Source organism: Malus domestica, chromosome 06, assembly GCF_042453785.1.
Source record: "Malus domestica chromosome 06, GDT2T_hap1".
Classification (NCBI taxonomy): Eukaryota; Viridiplantae; Streptophyta; class Magnoliopsida; order Rosales; family Rosaceae; genus Malus; species Malus domestica.
Window position 1 is genome coordinate 1191987 of NC_091666.1, and position 19703 is coordinate 1211689.

At 39.1% G+C, this 19703-nt stretch overlaps 2 protein-coding genes across 2 annotated transcripts; one reads left to right on the forward strand and one right to left on the reverse strand.

Annotated features, from left to right (window-relative positions):
- Positions 1-8861: 8861 nt before the first annotated feature.
- Positions 8862-9533, reverse strand: LOC108173523 (uncharacterized protein At1g08160-like). The gene has a single exon (XM_017332732.3). It carries the CDS (start codon positions 9531-9533, stop codon positions 8862-8864), a length of 672 nt encoding a protein of 223 aa, XP_017188221.3.
- A 5783-nt stretch (positions 9534-15316) lies between these two features.
- On the forward strand, positions 15317-18057 carry LOC139187432 (octanoyltransferase LIP2p, chloroplastic-like). The gene is made up of 6 exons (XM_070823339.1): positions 15317-15563; positions 15778-15848; positions 16301-16492; positions 16565-16829; positions 16997-17147; positions 17362-18057. Exons 3-6 carry the CDS (start codon positions 16323-16325, stop codon positions 17682-17684), a joined length of 909 nt encoding a protein of 302 aa, XP_070679440.1. The 5' UTR covers positions 15317-15563; positions 15778-15848; positions 16301-16322; the 3' UTR covers positions 17685-18057.
- Positions 18058-19703: the final 1646 nt, after the last annotated feature.

Genomic DNA, 19703 nt, shown 5'->3' on the forward strand with positions numbered 1-19703 from the left:
GTTGGTCGATGTTCATTTACTCTACTATATTTGTTTTCATTTCTGCAGTTACCATGTGTACAGGGGAAAGGAAAGATGCATACATATTTGTGGTTAACACTGGAGATAATATGCAAGACGTCATCTTCAACACTGATCCATAAATCTTTCCAAACCTATTAGTATGATGAAGGAATCCCTCAAACATCAAACATTTCCCGTCACAAAAACATACCAAGATAAATTTCTTAAACGGTGTTGCGGTTCCATTGACAAATTTCTCAAACGACGTACAAATTTCTTAAACGACGTCCAAATGAAGGATGGTGAAGAATATATCACGTCGTTCCATCCTTTTCAATATCACGTTGAAGCATGGTGAAGAATATATCACGCTGTGTTTAGAATTGAAAACATGTGGCACCTAAAAACAGGTAAAAGTTTAACCAAAATCCTAAAAGCTATAGATGTTTAGTCTATGAAAGAGTACAATTAGGCGCTTAATTCTAAACACCCCATATTAAAAAGCGTAAATAAGTTACAATGAAACTTCATAAACAGATATAGTTGTGGAATATTTAAAGGGTGCTGGCCAAACAAACCTTGTAAGCATACAATTCTGGCAATGTTGAAGATAACGCCACTCGCCTTGCTCATTGTCTTGACATTGCCGACGCCGTTGTTATGCTTCAGTAATGTTAAGAGGCATGTGGTTATAACTAATAATTTAGGCCCAAGGATTGTTTTGACGGTTAAATGCAAATCCAAAAACGATGACCTTGGCCGGCACGAAATCCCGTTTCAACACTCGTTTTCATGGAAGTTCAAAACTAATTCAATCAGCACATTGTTCTTTTGCCACATGCGGTGGAATAAGGTCAGCGGAAGCTTTGAGGTATACAAGGCTTCGAGAGATGATAAACGGTGTGCAAACTGTTTGTGGAGAATTAATCAACAAGCAGCTTTTACATATGATGAAGTCAATGGAAAATGGGATATGGGGCATGTGTGGCAGAAATGAAAGAATTTAATTAATTTCTATTTTTAATTTTTTTTTGTCAAACAATAAATTTGGTTACATTGATCACCGAATGATTTTGAACTCACGCTGTTATGTAAAAGCTTTCCCCATTGTGGTCAATAGCCATTACTGTGCTAAAGAGTCACTTGCAATAAAAATTCCTTTTTGCTTTTTTTTTTTTGGTAAAATGATAAATTTGTTAGATTAGAGAGCCGACAGGGTTCGAGCTCATACTGTGGTGCAAGGGAAACACTCCCCTCCACCATTGGGGTAAAAGGCTACTTGCATAAAAATTCATTTTGTAGGCATGCAATTCTATCCATCTCTATTTTTTTTATGACTAATTACACCAAAAATAGTAAGATTTTTATTTTTTGGTAAAATAAGATTTTTTTCTTCTTCTTCTTTTTAAACACCATCATCCATCTAAGTTCACCTCACCATTTAAATTTAAATTTAATTTTAGTTTCTTTTAATAGTGTGAAAATACAAAAGAAGGCATATTACTCCAACCTTAATATCTAAAACAAGACGAGTCGGCCCGGCCCTGCCATGCCCGTCTAGTTGTACATAAACTCATGTATAATATCCCTCTACATAGCTATGTTTCTCAATACTTTTTTCTACTTCATTCTTGCCTTTTTCTTCTATCCATATGTGCTTATTTTACTCTTGTTGGGCCAGCCTAGCCTGACTCACTGTACAACCATATAAACACTAATTATGTTTTAATACTCTTAATATACTCCAATTTCTAATCAATCATTGTGTTTTTAAGTTCTTTTCCCAAATGATGTTTCCCATGTAGTGGTAGTGCCTTGCGAAAAATGAGGTTTTGGGTTTGGGTTTTTGATTCATCTAAAAGTCCAAGACTCAGAGCAAAGTTGTCTCTCTTTAATAGGAAAGTCAAATTCTTCATAGAAATAATTCATTCACAATCTTTATTATAATTTATTTTATTCGTTTGTGCTCATCTAAAACAAGGTGAATTGACTCAGCCCGGCCCTACTCATTTCGTTGTACATGAACTCATGCGTAATATCCCTTGAAGTAAAAATAACACTTATCATTCTGCTCACTTCTCAGTATTCTCTATCTCTTCTCCTCATTCTCGTGTCGCTTCATCTAAATATTTTCGTCTCTTCCAAATCGTGCCGTCTCCTTTACTTTATCCAAAAACTATGGAGAATTAGAGCTTTTTGAGGGGAACCTAGGAGGAATGGTTGGATGAAGTTACTTGTGATGATGATGTGGGTGGTGTTTGGAAGCAGATTGCTTAAATTGGTGCTTTGGTGGTGACCCTGCTGCTTTATGCATGAAACCTTCTCTACAATTGATAAAGGAGAATGTGGATATGATTGACTTGGACGATGAACCCGTTGATGCATAGATACTTAATTCAACAGATGTTACAAATGAGAACTTCCATAATGCTATCAAAATAAGCAATCCATCTGATTTGTGTCATTTGTGGAAAAAAGATATGTTCATTCCCGAAAGTCTAGCGTTCAAGGTCATTGGAACTCTCGGAGAAAGTTGAGTGGTTTTTCCTGAGATCTTTTGCTAGGGAAAACTTGTAAAAAAGGAGGATGAAGTTTCTTATGATGACGTAGATGGTGTTCAAGTAGATGCCTCAAATCCGTGAATTGGTCGAGCTACCCCTAAGTTATTCTAAGCTTTTTACATCAATCGGTGTGAAAGCTTCAAAGGGAATTATGCTTTATAGACTCCTGGGTTCATGAAAGGCACTAATAGTTAGAGATAGTCATGGGTATGCTGGTGGAACAAATGAACACTTCCAGAATGCTCTTGGAACAAACAATCTACATGCTTTGTGTGAAACAATGAGTGTTCTTTATATTTCTTTTTTGATTTCTTGTTATCATTGTGTGGTTTTCCTATATAAATCAAACCTCTTAGATAGTATTCCTTTTATGTATGCATTGTATAGAAAGTATACTTGTACATCAAGGCTTTGTAATCAAGCCTCAAATAATCGAGGAATTCACCTGCATACCTTTTATGCTCTTCTCGATTTATCTCCACAATTGTTTAGCAAGACATCTTTTTTAGTAAAGTAACTAGTATTTGTTTTGGTCACCATGACTTTTCTCTATATTTGTTTGTGTTTAATGTTTCGCTTATATTCATCCAGTGTTTGGAAAATGCCATGATAGACTGACATGATTAATCATTTTATAAGAGAAATGGGTGATCTAGGTGGCATTAGTCCTAGTGGTAGTGGTGGTGAGGACAACGAAATTAGTATTGATGATGGCGGCGATGAACAAATTAGTGCTAGTGGCAATGGTGGTGAGGATGACGAAATTAGCTATGATGATGGCAACAATGAACAAAGTGTTGGTGAAGAAAATGTACTGGAGCCACCTTCTTCTTCTACTAGGTTTGTCCACAGTTATATCAAACCCTCAATGCTATGTTCCTCGATCCATATGTGCCTGTTTTAATCGAGTTGGCCTGGCCTAGCCTGACCAATTGTACACCCATACGAACACCAATATGTTTTAATACTCTTAATATAATCCAATTTCTAATCAATCATTGTGTTTTTTAAGTGCCTTTCCCAAGAAATGTTTCCCATATAGTGGTATTGCCTTGCCAACGAATGAGGTTTTGAGTTTTTGATTCATCTCAAAGTCAAAGACTTAGAGCAAAGTTATCTCTCTTTAATGGGAAATTCAAATTCTTCATAGAAATAATTCACTCACAATCTTTATTGTATTTTATTTTATTCATTTATGCTCATCTAAAACAAGATGAGTCAACCTAGCCCGGCCTGACCCGTCTCGTTGTACATGAACTTATATGTAATATCCATCAATCGATACACTTAAGGCTTATAATGAACCCACGTATATTTTTTCAAACTATTACTCGAGAAGTTTTGAAAGAAATTTTGTACACGTCTTATTTTTTCGAACTTTCAAACGGCCAAATCCATCTCAAGTCCGTTTGGCAGGAGTTAGATCAACAGAGACCAATCAATGTAGAATGTGCTGTGGAGCTCAAGACACTTCGAGAAGAAATTCAAATTGATCGTGTGTATGCTTTTTTGGCGGGTTTGGATGATGCCTTTGATAAAGTGCGTAGTGATATTTTACGTACTCAGCCCTTACCATCTGTTGAGGAGGTGTTTTCTGTTGTTCAGTGTGAAGCTCAACGACATGCTACTATGATGGGTGGAAGTAACAATCAAGGAGTGCTGCCGTCCATGGCCATGATCACCCGGCCAGCTGGTGCTCCTCGTCCTAGTCATTCTTCTAATCAATCTTTAAATTCTCGTCCCTTCAACCGAGAAAATAAAGATGATTTGAAGTGTACTTTTTGTGCACAAACCCGTCATACTGAGGATACGTGCTTTGCTAAGCATGGGGTGCCTGATTGGTTTCCAGAATTGAAGAAAAATTGTGTGCCAAGGAACGTGAAGCAGTAGGGTCCAGTGGAGTCCGTGCCTCCCTTGCTGTGGCTACACCAACAGTCCCGGAAGCTGTGCCTAGCCTTAGTGACTCTAGTCAAAATCTGTTGATTCGTACTCGGGGTGACTCGTCTTCCGACATAGGTACCTTGGGATGTGTTCTCTTAGCCTCCGAAACTTAGCACCATATAGGTTGGATTCTGGACTCTGGGGCAACAGATCATATGACATATGAAATACATGACTACATCTCATAGAAAAAACATAACAACTGCCAATGGTACTTTGGCACCCGTGTGTGGTGCAGGCACCGTGCATCTCACCTCGACACAATACTCGTATGTGATTAAAGTTCTCTGTTTTGATAATGGTGGCGAGTATATTAATCTTGAGTTGTCGAAGTTTCTGTGTGATCAAGGCATTCTCCATGAAACAACCTGTCCCCATACTCCACAGCAAAATGGGGTGGCTGAAAGGAAAAATCACCATATCTTAGAAACGGCGTGTGCTTTACTTCTGGAAGCATCTGTTCCTAAGGTATTTTGGCCTGAAGCTGTCACTTATGCCGTTTACGTGATTAATCGTATGCCCTCTCGGGTGGTTGATTTTCGAACTCCTCTTCAAGTTCTCACTCAACATGTTTCAGTGGTGTCTACTAATACTCTCACCCCTTGGGTATTTGGGTGTGTGGCGTATATGCATATTCAAAAGATTCATCGTACTAAGTTGGATCCATGTGTTCTTCGATGTGTGTTTGTTGGTTTCTCCTCTCACCAAAAAGGGTATAAATGTTATCACCCTAAGACTCGACATCTGTATATTACCATGGATGTGACTTTTTCTGAGTTGAAGTTGTTTTATGCTCCCGTATCTTTATCTTTAGATCACCAGGGGGAGAGCACTAGTGGTGATCTGGAATGGTTGGATCTAGAGAGAAACACTATGGTAGAGATCACACCTGTCGTGCATAATAGGACTCAGGAGAATGATACTATAGTAGAGATCACTAGTGTTATACATGATAAGAATGAGCCCGTTGCAGTACCATCAGAACAACCACAACAGTCACTTACCAAGAGTAGTATGGAGTCACGGCAACAACTTGCCGATAGCAGTATGGAGTCACGGCAACAACTTGCTGATTCTGCTGATGTACCCCCCTCTCTCTAGCTATACAATGTTGCCTAATGAATCTTCTCTGGATATACCTGAGGTAAGTATTTCGGATGATTATGTAACTAATGCAAGTAATGATGTAAATACATATAAGCTGCCACTGAGACAAAATCGAGGTGTGCCACCTGACAGGTTTTCTCCGGAAGGTAAAGTGAAGTATCTAATAGCTAACTATGTCTCATGCAATGGTCTTGCACCAGAGCGCAAGACCTTGGTGGACAATATGGAGTCTATTCGAGTACCAACCCGTGTGGAGGAGGCTCTGACGAATCCAAAGTGGGCAAAAGCAATGGATGAGGAAATGTTGGCATTACAGAAGCATAATACCTGGGAGGTGATGTATTTACCAAAAGGAAAAAAAACAGTTGGATGTCGGTGGGTGTTTACTGTCAAATACAAAGCCGATGGATCAATAGACAAGTACAAAACAAGGTTGCTAGCTAAAGGATACACCCAAACATATGGTGTAGATTATCAAGAAACGTTCTCTCCGGTTGCCAAGATGAATACGGTATGTGTTTTGATATCTTTAGCTCCTAATATGGACTGGCCATTAAAACAGTTTGATGTGAAAAATGCTTTCCTCCATGGGAACTTGGAGGAAGAAGTATATATGGATTTTCCTCCTAGGTACAGTGCTAGTAGAAATACCAGAGTTTATCGGTTGCGTAAGTCTCTTTACGGACTTAAGCAATCACCTCGTGCATGGTTTGATAGGTTTACTCAAGTTATGAAAAAGATTGGGTATTATCAGAGTCATTCTGATCATACATTGTTCGTTAAACGAAGACAGGGAAAAGTGACAGCCTTAATCATCTATGTAGATGACATGATTATCACTGGAGATGATTTTGATGAGATTTCAAAGTTACAAAGTAATCTTGCGGCTGAGTTTGAAATGAAGAACCTAGGGGATTTGAAGTATTTTCTTGGAGTTGAAGTTGCTCGATCTTCGAAAGGTATTTTCTTGTCACAACGTAAGTATGTTTTGGATTTGTTAAAAGAAACTGGTATGTTGGGATGTAAGCCAGTAGATACTCCTATTGTTGAAAAACATCATCTATGTTTGGATCCGAATAAGAAATCAGTTGATAAAGGGAGATATTAGAGACTTGTAGGGAGACTAATTTATTTGGCTCATACACGACCAGATATTGCCTATGCAGTGAGTGTAGTAAGTCAATTTATGCATTCACCGAGTGTAGATCATATGGCTGCTGTTATGCGTATCTTAGCACATTTGAAGTCTGTCTCTGGAAAAAGAGTTTTATATCGGAAACATGGACATTTGAGGGTTGAGGGGTTCACAGATGCTGATTGGGCAGGAAGTGTGAATGACAAATGGTCTACTTCGGGATATTTTACTTTTGTAGGAGGAAATTTGGTTACATGGCAAAGTAAAAAACAAAAGGTGGTATTAAGATCCTCAGCTGAGGCCGGGTATAGAGGGATGGCTCACGGCATTTGCGAGATTCTCTGGCTTCGAAAACTTCTTGAGGGGCTAGGGTTCAAGCCAAAGGAGACCATGAGACTATATTGTGATAATAAGCCAGCGAGAGATATAGTTGATAATCGGTACAGCATGATAGGACAAAACATGTGGAAGTTGATCGACATTTTATTAAAGAGAAACTTGAGAGGAAGATTGTGTCAATACCATTTGTGAATTCGGAGGAGCAACTTGCAGATGTTCTAACTCATGCGGTACGTAGTCGAAAGTTTGATGACTCACTTGTCAAGTTGGGCATGTGTGATATCTATGCACCAACTTGAGGGAGAGTGTTAGTCGTGAGTCAATATTAGGAAAAAAGGGAATGTAAATACTAGGAGTCCTTTATTAGGTAGGTTTGTTTATAAGCTTTATTATTTGTTTCCTTGTTGAACAATGATTGTACATGTATATATTTAAGAAGAAGCAATACAAGAAATTATCCCGTAAAAGTTCTATTTCAACCTCCCCAAAAGAGATTGTACAGTACCTTTCACCCTTAAACAGCCATTTTTGCCAATTACAACAAAAATGAATCGTTGGGTTTCTGATTGCCATTTATGGCGATCGAGTTCAACTACAAATTTCACTCATCATTCCCCTCACTTCTCACTATTCTTTATTCTCCTTCCTTCTCTTGCTATTTCCTCTAAATTCTTCTGTCTTCTCTAGATTCTGCCTTCTCAATTCTCAGTCTTCTCACTCACAGACACTATCTCTCTTCTTCTTCTTCTTCTTTGGATTCTGCACCATCATCAGTCACCGACTTTGACTGTTTCTTCAGTCCAGCTCAGACCTCCAATTGAGCCTAGCAGTCTCCAAACTTTCATGCGCTGGCTCAGTTCTCTAGTTTCCAGTCTTCTCAACCAAACCCATTAAATCGGTTCTTTTATTAAAAAAAAAAAAAAGTATGGCTTCACTTTATTAGAAGTTCTTTTGAGCATAAGTTTTGTAAATTTGTACTATTATATTCAACTACAAGAAGTCGAGGATACATCTTTGATAATATACAAGAATTTTCCTTAAAAACTAGATTCACGTAGCAGTGTATGGTAGAAAAATACTAATAATTGAGCGGATTACAACGTGTTTATTATGCTTATTTGCCATCAGGGTGACACTCACGCTGTTAAGAAGAATCAACCATCCTATTGACCCATTTAATTTTGTACCAACTTAGTGGTGGATATTAAATCATGGCACCATTATTAAGTATAAAGTGGGGCTGTAAGTTTCTGTTAGGAAGCTAAGAACAGCAAAAGTGGTCATTTTACATTAATTATCTTTTCTCCTACTTATGGGTGTTGTGCTTCACGGACCAACCAAAAGCAACAAAATGATTCACCTTTTTCTGTGTTTTACTCCCGCCGTGGGCCAGGAGAGGAATGATTTCCCTTTTTCTGTGTTTTACTCCCGCCGTGGGCCAGGAGAGGACAATTAGCAACATGCATCTTTCTACACGGCGGAGTTGCTGATCATGTGCTCAGGCTCTATTGCTTCTTTTCTCCTTTTTTTATTCAATTTCTGGAAAATGGTTTTGTGCGGTTTCATCCACGAAGAAAATTGAGGAGCAGATAATAAGTCATCAGAAAACCACCCATTTCAGCGTCGAGAAGCAAATAGTTAGTTTAACCAAGCGTTGAGAACAAGTAACATCAAAGCCGGGTCAGAGAAAACATGCAATACAGTGAAGTGAAGTTGTAACGTTGCCAGAATAGTAGATGGCTATATGCTCTTCTTCTTGTGCTGAAAATTAACTCTTAATCGTCATACTTAACTTTGCACGGACTTGACTCACCCGTCAGAGTCCCGGTCCCATTATTTTGGGCAAACCCGGTGAACTCGACGCGATCGCAGAAGACCAGCAATGACAGCCCTCTGCGTTGATACATTTGAGGCTCAAACCGAACCTGCGCCGTCACCCCAACTGTGAACCTCACCGTCCCGCGATCTTTCCCGTCGGCGATTCCCCTCGCCACCTGGTCGCCGACGTACTCCCCCACCATCGCGAGCTTAATGTTGACGCGCGTCTGGTTGCTCTTGGGTACGACGAAGTCAGGCACCCCATTCATGGTGAGCGGAAATCCCTCGTTGTATATGAGCGAGGCCGCGAGGCTGTCGAAGAAGACGGTGACCTTGCGGCTGGGGTTGGTGGCGAGGAGGGTAAAGTTCCACGTGGCGGTGAGCTCGGAGCTAGTCGCGTTGAGCGGGGAGACGGCGGCGGATTCGACCCGGAACTCAGGGAAGGTGAAACTGCCGATGTTGAACCAGATGATAAAGAAGAAGAACCCGCCGACGACGGCGATGACGGCGACGATCGAGATGATGCGGTCAAGGATGTTGGGCAGCGGTGCTGCGGCAGGGTAGCCAGTGGGAAATTGGCCGGGCGGAGCTGGATAGCCGGTGTCTTGCCCTTCGGATGAAGTAGCCATTTACCTATTCTGATATTCCTGAAATACCTCCCACCCTATCACTTCCACTTTCACTCTGCAAATTGGGTTTTTTGTTGTTGTTGATGGGATGGGTTGTGGCCTAAGGGTCCTCCAGAGATTCGATGGCGGGGTAAGTAGCAGCTCCGGGGTGGGGGTTCTGCAATTAGAGACAGAAAAGGGAGGAAGAGGAGGAGAAAAAATAAAGGGAGAGTTCAGGAGTGAAGGTGTGGGGATGATTCTGATGGGTTTGATGATTTTATTTCCTCTCCTATTTGTCTTTTTAAGTTTTTGGTATTTATCCTATTTGGTATTGATAAGAAAAAAAATCAAATACATTGAACCAAAAAAACCACAATTAAACACACATTTTCAAATGTGGTTTGGGTGAAAAGCAATAACTCCAACTTCAACAGCAACAACAAATAAAATAACATCCACATTATTTGGTTTATAAAATTTGGTTTAAAGACTTCAATTTTGTAAAGGTTAAAAGAAACCACGATTGAAGCTTGTAGTTCTAATCGTTCTTCAACTACGGGAATTAAATTGCAACATTTGAAATTACACGAACGAAAGTAAATGTCAACCTGCGGAATTTAATTTTAATTAATTTTATGTTAATTGAGGATAAAAAATCATTTTTAATAAGGTGTAATAATAAGATTGAGCTCGATAAAACTGATAAACTTGAGACTACCTCGAGTTAAGCCCTAACTCGGTTGAAACGAACTCACTTGAACGCAAAATTATACCTCAATTCAAATGAGAAGGGGAAAGACATATTTGATTGGTTTGTATTTGAATCAAGTAAATTTTGGTCCATATTTAATAGTATGTGCACAGAGGCAGTAATATAGAACCTGTTTATACCATACTTAGGGCTTCCGTATTTAGATCTCGTATAAATACTCGGGGGTCTTAAATGTAATTATGTAATAAAGGAAGGGGCAAATATGTAATAAGTGAGGAGCCCTTATTCTATAAAAGGACTCTTCACCCTCACAATTAGAGGAGGCCATTTTCTAAGGCCACACCCCCACCCTCTCAAAGCTCTCACTCTCATAGAGAAGCTCCATCTCTCCCTCAGAAATACAATATCAGTGTGGACGTAGCCCAAACCTTGGGGTGAACCACGATACATCTTGTATTATTTACATTTCTTGTAGATTCACGGTCGAATTTACATTGTTCCAAGACCCCTCCGGTTTTGTGCATCAACATTTGGCGTCGTCTGTGGGAATCGATACGAAAAATTGTGTCGGTTCTCTTTCATTTTTTTCACCTTCGCCATGAATCTACAAAATCACAAAAACCCAAGAAACCAAATTTCTCTTTTTCTCCTCTCTCAGTCAGTCAGACTGATTGCTCGCCGAAGCTTTCTTTCTCCCTTCTCTCTCTTTACAATTACGATGTAAATATAAAAGGGAAGCGACTCCCACACCTTTGGCTTCAACTCTCTTGCTCTCTCCCTTTCTCTCTCTAAGTCGTCGCCTCCCTCTCCCTTTCCCTCTCTCTAAATGCTGTGAGAAATAAGAAAGAGAAAGTGTGGAAATGGAGAAATACTTGAAGGACTTCGAGGTGGAGAACAAGAATCCGTCGGAGCAGATTATAAGGAGATGGAGAAACGCCGTTGCACTCGTAAAAAACCCTCGCAGAAGGTTCCGATTCGTCGTCGATCTCGCCAAACGATCTGAAGCCGAGAAGAAGAAGTTTTAAATCCAGATCTGAACGGCGAAGTCAAGCGGTGGATGCTGCAAATCCTATCAGGGGTTGACTCATGTCATCAGAAGATAGTGGTCCACCGTTGAGAGTCGCTATGCCTCTGAGAAGGAGAAGAAAGAGAAGACGATCGGACGACCAGAAAAAGGAGAGGACGATCGAACGACTAGAAAAGGAGAAGACGATCGGTGGAAGGTACATGGCGTACTCGCCATCACCGTCAGCACCTCACTCTCCTCACCTCTTCAGCCTTCGCTCTGCCTTCTCCTCCGCTGCTCTCGTTGCGGCCGAGAAAGAAAAATATGTATTTGATTTGCTTGGGGAGCGTCACAAAGAGAGAGAGAGAAAAAGTTGTTGGCTGAGGAAAAACAAAGCTTCCAAAACCCTCACTCCACAATCCACATCCAACAGCATTCATGAAATCTACTGTGATGGGTTCATTGGGTTGTTTGAAATTCCACGTTCCTCAACTGGGTTTGAAACAAGATCACCCAGAACTCAACCACCTAAGCTATTTATCCGCAACACCTTATTCTTCTTCCCGAAAATTCACCACCGTCTGTGGCGGCCTGAGAGGGGGACCGAGAAAGCCTCTATAAAAGTCAAGGGTGCTCTCCACTAAGGCCATTCAGGCAGTTCAGTCTCTGAAGCTTGCCAAATCAACCCCATCGAAACTCGATGAGGTTTTTGATGCAAGACTCTCCAGGCTCTTGAAAGCTAACTTGTTGGACTCCTTGGCCGAGTTGCACAGACAAAATGAAGTCCAATTAGCACTCAAGAGACATTGATAGGCAGGAGTTTAATAAAGTCATAGCCTTGATGCGATCTCAAGGCAAACAGAACATGGAAGGCCACAGGCTCAAGGTTTCTGTTGAAGACAAATGATTGCTCGAGTATTTTTTTGACAAAGACAGCAAAAGAAGTCTGAAACTTGAAAGAATTGTTCAGTTTTTCCGTAATTTACACGAAGAAGTATGCGATCTACATCCTGGGCAGCACACAGACAGACAGAGGCAGAGACGTAGTGGAAAGCAAAAGGAAAAGAAAAAAAAGAAAAAGAAAAAGGATGAGTGATGGGCACGACCAAGCTGTCCAAGAAAAGCAAGTGGAGTTAGCCCTCCAATTTCGCCAAGAGACAGAGACAGAGATGCAGTGGAAACCAAAAGGAAAAGAGAAAAAGAGAAAGAAATGGAGTGGGAAAAGCAAAAGCAAAGCAGAAAAACAAAAGCAAGGAATAAACATCCCACCAGAATGATGTGATTTACTTTATTTATTTTTTAATGATGTAATTTATTTTTCGTATCTTTCGGAGATATCTGTATAACTCCATCAGAGGGTAATAAAAAAGGGCAAGCCCAAAATAATGGGCTACAATGTCATGTGGAGGGCGAAGACCCATATGCCCAAAAGAGTCAGGCCTTCTATTATCACCAACCAGGTGATCAAAAGTACGCCTAGTACTCCACAATTATTCGGCAACCTGCCGCTATTACCACTAACAAGGTGATCAAAAGTACGTCCAGTATTCCCAAATTATACATGAGCATTACTTATGTCAATCATACATAATAATACATGAGCATTACTCATGTCAATCATACATAAACATTCATGAGCATTACTTATATCAATTGTACATAAACATTCATGAGCATCACTCATGTCAACATTCATGAGCATCACTCATGTCAACATCCATGAGCATCACTCATATTAATCAACATACACATTCATGAACATCACTCATGTTAATTAGCTTCAAAATCTTCATTTACAAAAGCTTTAGCTTTAAAAGCTTCATTTATAGAGCTCCAGCTTCAAAGTTTCACCTACAAAGCTTTAGTGCAGGGTATACAAATACCGCATCCGAACAACCGCCACTTCGGCCCATACATGGATTCAATTTGAAGTCTCCAGCCAACAGACTCTATTGACCGAAGACTTGGAGGACTACATTATGTACCATATATTAGGCCTCAACTGGGCATCATGAAAAATACTCGGGGGACTTAACCCATTATTCATGTATTGAGGAGCGAGCCCTTATTTTATAAAAGTGACTCCCTCACTTTCATTAGAGAGCACCCATTATTCATGTACTAAGGAGCGAGCCCTTATTTTATAAGGGACTCCCTCACTATCATTAAAGAGCATCGCCGCCAGCTGAGCAACCCCCTCGCCGCGAGCATCAACTCTAGCCCATCATTTATGTATTGAGGAGCGAGCCTTTATTCTATAAAAAGGACTACCTCACCTTCGACGCCACAAGCCGAGCCAACCAAGGCAACATAAGCCACAAACCGAGCAGCCTCGCAACATGTGTTACTTCTAGTTGAGCATCATTTCAGATTGGGCACCGCCTTATATCGAGTATCAGTTTTAGACGACATCTAGTTACTTCGGCCCACACATGGACTAAATTTCAAGTCTCCAGCAAAAGACTCTCTTGACTGAAGACTTGGGGGACTACTGTTTATACCATACTTAGGGCCTCTGTATTTAGATCTCGTATAAATACTCGGGGGACTTAAATGTAATTATGTAATAAAGGAAGGGGCAAATATGTAATAAGTGAGGAGCCCTTATTCTGTAAAATGACTCATCACCCTCACAATTAGAGGAGACCATTTTCTGAGGCCACACCCTCACCCTCTCAAAGCTTTCACTCTCATAAATAAGCTCTCTCTCTCCCTCAGAAATACAATATCAGTGTGGACGTAGCCCAAACCTTGGGGTGAACCACGATACATCTTGTGCTATTTACATTTCTTGCAGATTCACGGTCGGATTTACGTTGTTCCAAGACCCCTCCGATTTTGTGCATTAACAGAACCAATATAAATGTGATTTCTTATAATTTATTTCTACAAGCTTTGCCGATTGTTTTGATTTTATAAATCTATATATTAGTAATAACCATTTTATTATTTTGAGATTAGAGGGACGATTATACTTCTTGATTGTTCAGTAGTTAGGGAGACTAGGGTTCAATTGTTGTTGAATGAATGGAAGTGAGAAATGAGACTTTTGTGATCTGGATGAGGCATGCCGTGTGACGAAGAGAAGCTGGAGATAAAGATGATGAAAATGGAGGAGAGCAATTGATTGTGATGGTGGGAATGAAAGAGGCAGGATTTGTTATGGCTTAAGCTACACTATAAACTCTCATAGAATTCATCCATTTAAAAATTTCATCAAATTAATTATACTTTTTTAGCTGACCTAGTAACGTGGATTTGTAACAAAGTAAGATATCAAATTAATTACATTTTAAATACACATATATTTTTATAAAGACCTTTTTATTTTTGGGGTCCCCGTGGTGTCATATTTTTCAATGCCACTGTCGTAGTGAAAAAATTGTTAACAAAACTCTCATGGTTATCTCCGTTAGTAGTTCAAGTCCAGAGGTAAATTATGTCAGTTTCCCGTTAAATAAACCCATGTGGATCTCATGTAGAGAGGCTAAATTCGTCTTTTTCAAACCAAATCAAGAAACATAAATATATGTCGTTAGATATTAGGGTTCAACTAAAATTGAAATTGACTCGATGAAAAAGAGGCTTGAAATTTGAACAAATATGACTACATATGTAGGTTTCTTGATTTACCAAAAACACAAATTTAGCCTCTCAATGTAAGACACACGTGAGTTTATTTAATATGAGACTAACAGAAGTTTAGATTTAATTTTAATTGCTAATGAGGTTCACGAAGAGTATTTAGTTAACAATTTTTTTCACTACAAAAGAAACATTAGTACTACCAGAGTGACATTAAAAGTACCATAACACCACTGGAACCACAAAAAAATTTGAACCTTTATAATTTCATTTGAAATTCTAATTTAATAGATCAACATTTTTATAAATTTTAGTAAACTCATTGTATTTTAAAAACTCATTTAAAATCTCAATTAAATACGCTCCTCGATACTCCCCGTACTCCCTAAATAGCATCTACCATTTCTCGATAAATTTAAAAAAAAATAACAAAAATTTAGATCCCGTATAGATTTACAGTCACATTTTTAAATTTTCTAATTCTATTTGAAGTAAAAATTCTGATTATTTTTTTCAAATTTCCTATCTTTCTTTCTCTCACTCTGTTTCCAGTTCCCCCGAGAATAAAAGCCCTCATCTTTCTCTCACCCTGTTTCCGGTTTCCCCGATAATAAAAGCCCTCATCTTTCTCTCCTCTTGGCGGCGACTTCATCTCCGTTTCTCCCATTTCCGGCGAGTCTCTCCGCACTCCATCTCATCTTCTCCTTAATCAACTTAGTTGTCTTTCTCCGCAGCTCCGTCTGTCAAGGTACTTCTGTACAGTTTTGAGGAATGTGCAGATTGACTGTAGGAATCTCTTTACTCCTCTTTTGTTTTCTGTCAGCGCTTGTTCCATCTGTTTACTCCTCTTTTGTTAAATGAATCTCTATGAATAAAACTGGGAATTTATTAATTGGTTTGTATTAGGGTGAATCGAGTGATTTTTTCGAAATTTAATGTGTCAATTACATGGAATTATGCAGGGATTGGTGTTGGTGTGCCTGCTTTCTAACTGCGTTCATTTTCTGCCTTGCTTGTTGCATGCTTGCTGCAGGTATGATTTTATCATCTGAAATCTGAATGATATGAATTTTGTTAGAGAGTTATATGACTATGAATTTTGAATTCTGAATAATGAATGATAGATGATGATTATTTATCTTATGCAGACTTCACCGCTAAGCCTTCAACAAGAAATATTAGTTAGGTTAACTTAAATATCAATGTCAAGAAGCTTTCAAACTGTTAGTTTATTGGGAACAGACTGGCAAATTGAACCTTTGCATATCTTTTTAGCTCCTTTCTTCAAGTTGTGAACTGTAACAGATTTTGGTCGCACCACAATTGCAATGTAATTTTTGTGGTCTTCTAATTTGGTGATGCTTTTTATTAGTATTGTTGTTTCTACCAATTTGTTTTTGGCTGAACTATGGCTGTTTATTGTGTTTTTCTAAGTTTCTGTTGCCTTCCGAACTACGTTCTCATTCCCAGTCCATTTCATTGTAGGAGCCAAAACACCACCTAAAATATGACTCTTGTGGCGACTCACTGTGTTGCTGCAGTTCCAACATACCCAATCTATAAGCGTCAAAATAAACCTCCTCGGTCTTTCTCTCTGCGCATCTTATCAAAATTGAATCAAGTTTCAGATGTTAAAACTCCGCAGTCCACCTCTTATACTGTCGAGCCAATGAGAGAGTGAGTTTCCAAATCATTTTATATACTTATAATGTCCCATGGAACCCACCAGGTCAACTTGGATTTGTGCAGGTGTGAGTGCTTCAATATGTATAAGCAACAGGTTCCTTATAGTCAGGCATGGGCTTGGCAGAAGAGCATAGTTGAGGAGAAAAAAGCTATGATAGAAAAGAATGATCATTGCCTAGACTCATTGTTCGTTCTTCAGCATTGTCCTGTGTATACCTTGGGAACTGCTAGTTCAGAACAGTTCCTTAATTTTGATATCAAGGACCCACCTTTCGATGTTTATCGAACTGAACGTGGCGGCGAGGTTACATATCATGGTCCGGGTCAGGTACTTCAGTGGCTGAATTTAACCTTTATGTTTCCGAAGATGTTGCCATTGTAATTTGAATTTGTTATCCCACGGTGGTAAAGTAGGAATCAAAATCCCGAACATGTGACTTAATTGCTTAGAGGGTCAGTTTTCCTAACCTTGGATGCATGCGTTTTTCACTGTAGATAGTTATGTACCCTATTATGAATCTACGAAATCACAAGATGGATCTTCATTGGTACCTTAGGTCACTTGAGGAGGTGATCATCCGTGCTCTATCAAAGACATTCTGTATCAAGGCATCTCGGCTTGAGGGCCTCACTGGTGTTTGGCATGGTATGCTTCTTAAAACAAAGGCATGCTGTATGTCCTTCCTTTTGTATTATAGCTTATTATCATTGCCACTACCGAGTTTTTGCTCTCATAGCTTCCTTTACAAGTGGTGGTTCCTTGTTCCCTAATTTAGTCGTGTTTAAAAATACATGAATATTGGTATTGAAACTAGCAGCTGGAATTTTCTTGTGATGTTTATATTTGAATTTTTCTTCAGGAAACCAGAAACTGGCAGCCATTGGAATACGAGTCAACCAGTGGATAACATATCATGGCTTAGCAGTGAATGTGAACCCAGACTTGACCCCCTTTTGTTGGATCGTACCTTGTGGGTTACAAGGCTATCAGGTTGGAAGCGTTAAAAGCTTGCTTGAGGAATTTCATACATCTGCAGACTGTGGAAGAGCAGATCTACCTGATCCCAATGATGGTCAGCTACTTGATATTACTTGTAGATCTTTGATCAATGAGTTTTCTGAAGTTTTTGAGGTTAGAATCAATTATGAAACCATGTCAAGGTTGGATTTACAAGCCGTCTGAATCTGAAAGTGAAACTAATTTAGTTGAGGCTACATTTCTAAATCCTTTGTCGATTTGAAATGGACATGGCTGTCGATGCTCTCTGAGTGTTTTAAAGAGTCCCGTGACAACAGCAACCGAACATTAGAGCAGGATTACGTATCGCTACTTTTACATCCTTAGAAGTCACAACCTTGCATACTCTCCTGAGTATTATATGGATAGCATTCAATTCCCAATGGAGGTTCTTAAGCGTACTTGGATTGAAATTGGTAGAGCTCTCAACTTGTAGTTGGTTATGCATGTTATAATATCTACATGAGATTTCTTTGCAAGATCAACTTGTAATCTGCATATTTGATATATTTTGATTAAATTGACTGATTTCTGTGCATGTGGATTCCTTTCTATTGATTAAAGGCTTATTTTTTGTTTTCCCCTATAACTCGAATTTTATCTCACTTTCCCCTTGAAACTAAAATATTGCCACTTTGCACCTTGAAACTCAATGTTCGCTTCACTTTGACGAGATTAGGTTGGGGTCTGAATCATGAAACAAACATGATTACATATCTTGTTAACCTGTAGCTTGCAAAGCTTTTTCATATCTCCTTTATTCTGTTAACGGCCGTACATGACTTCCTTATTGTTGTTAATGTTATGCAGTGCTGTGATTGACAACTTTAATTTGTACAAATACTTGTTTTCACATCTTAATCCACTTGGTTTTATGCACTTACATATTTCTGAGGGCTGTTTTGATACGAAAGCTGAAAGGGCTTGGTGGTATCAGTTGATCTACCAATTGATTCATTTTAAAAAGAAAATCTATTTTGATTTAAGGTGAAAGCTCTATTCATAATCCTTCATGGTGGGCGATCTGGAAAAACCAAAAAAGAAGCTTGTGGTATCCCCCCCCCCCCCCCCCCCCCCGGCCCGCGCGAGATTGCGTAACCTTTCCTCCGCCTGAACTTTTCTGTTACCAAAGAAAAAAAAAAAAAAGTAATAGAGCCTTGATAAGTATATGACATATCCCCAGTTTTCCCTTCAATTTTCCATAGCTATTTTCATGTCTATTTATCCTATTACTTTTAATTTTATATGATAATAGTTTCTATGTCTTGGATTTGTTAGCTTGCAAGTTAGTTATCAAACTTATTGCATATGTCTATATATATAGTTTCAACTATATAATGATTAATGAAGCATATGCTTTCCTGTTGGAAATGATTACCCAGATTGCATGTACTTAATGAGAGATTTTGTATAAATCTATTTAGATTTTGTTGGATTGCATCTTTGCTTGTTTATCTAAATCTGTTTCTGTTCCAATGTTTCTTTCATTATAATATTTCATATCAATCAAAACGATATTTGGATAATAGTGTTGAATTAGTAATATACCAAGTTATTTGAGCATGGTTAGAGTGGATGTTGTTGATGCACAAAATCAGTGAGGACTTTGGTACAATAGAAAGTGTTAAGTTTGTGACCTTCGCTAGATTACTTCGGTCACTAGAATGGATAAGTATGTAAATGGATATAGACAGGGAAGCAAACACAAGATGTACGTGGTTCACCTAGATTGGCTACGTCCACGGAGTAGAGGAGTTCTCATTAATTATGAAGGGTTTACATAAGTACATAGGTTCAAGCTCTCCTTTAGTGAGTACAAGTGAATGATTTAGTACAAATGACATTAGGAAATATTGTGAGAGAATGATCTCTATTTATAGAAGAGAGTTTCTAGTTTCATTCTGACATTGACACGTGTCATGTTGTGATTGGCTTTTGATGTCGACACGTGTCGCGCTATGATTGGCTTCTGATGTCGACACGTGTCGCGCTGTAATTGGCATCCTGGTTGGATGGAAACTCTTCTGGGTTTTTGACAATATAACATTGACCGGTGCTCAATAGTTTCGGGATTGGTTAAGTATGGTACAAACAGTGCTCCCTTAAGTTCCCGAGTGAGGGAAACTCCTCGGTTGGGGACTTGCAAGATCCAAACTATTGAGTAATCACGAAACTTCTAAATAC

What these genes read in the sequence shown, in the direction of transcription:
- LOC139187432 (XM_070823339.1), top strand. Translation starts at nt 16,323, where the DNA reads ATGACTCTTGTGGCGACTCACTGTGTTGCTGCAGTTCCAACATACCCA. An exon ending in ACTGTCGAGCCAATGAGAGA is followed by an intron (nt 16,493 to 16,564) that starts GTGAGTTTCCAA and finishes GGATTTGTGCAG; the next exon opens with GTGTGAGTGCTTCAATATGT. An exon ending in CCTCACTGGTGTTTGGCATG is followed by an intron (nt 17,148 to 17,361) that starts GTATGCTTCTTA and finishes ATTTTTCTTCAG; the next exon opens with GAAACCAGAAACTGGCAGCC.
- LOC108173523 (XM_017332732.3), bottom strand. Translation starts at nt 9,533, where the DNA reads ATGGCTACTTCATCCGAAGGGCAAGACACCGGCTATCCAGCTCCGCCC.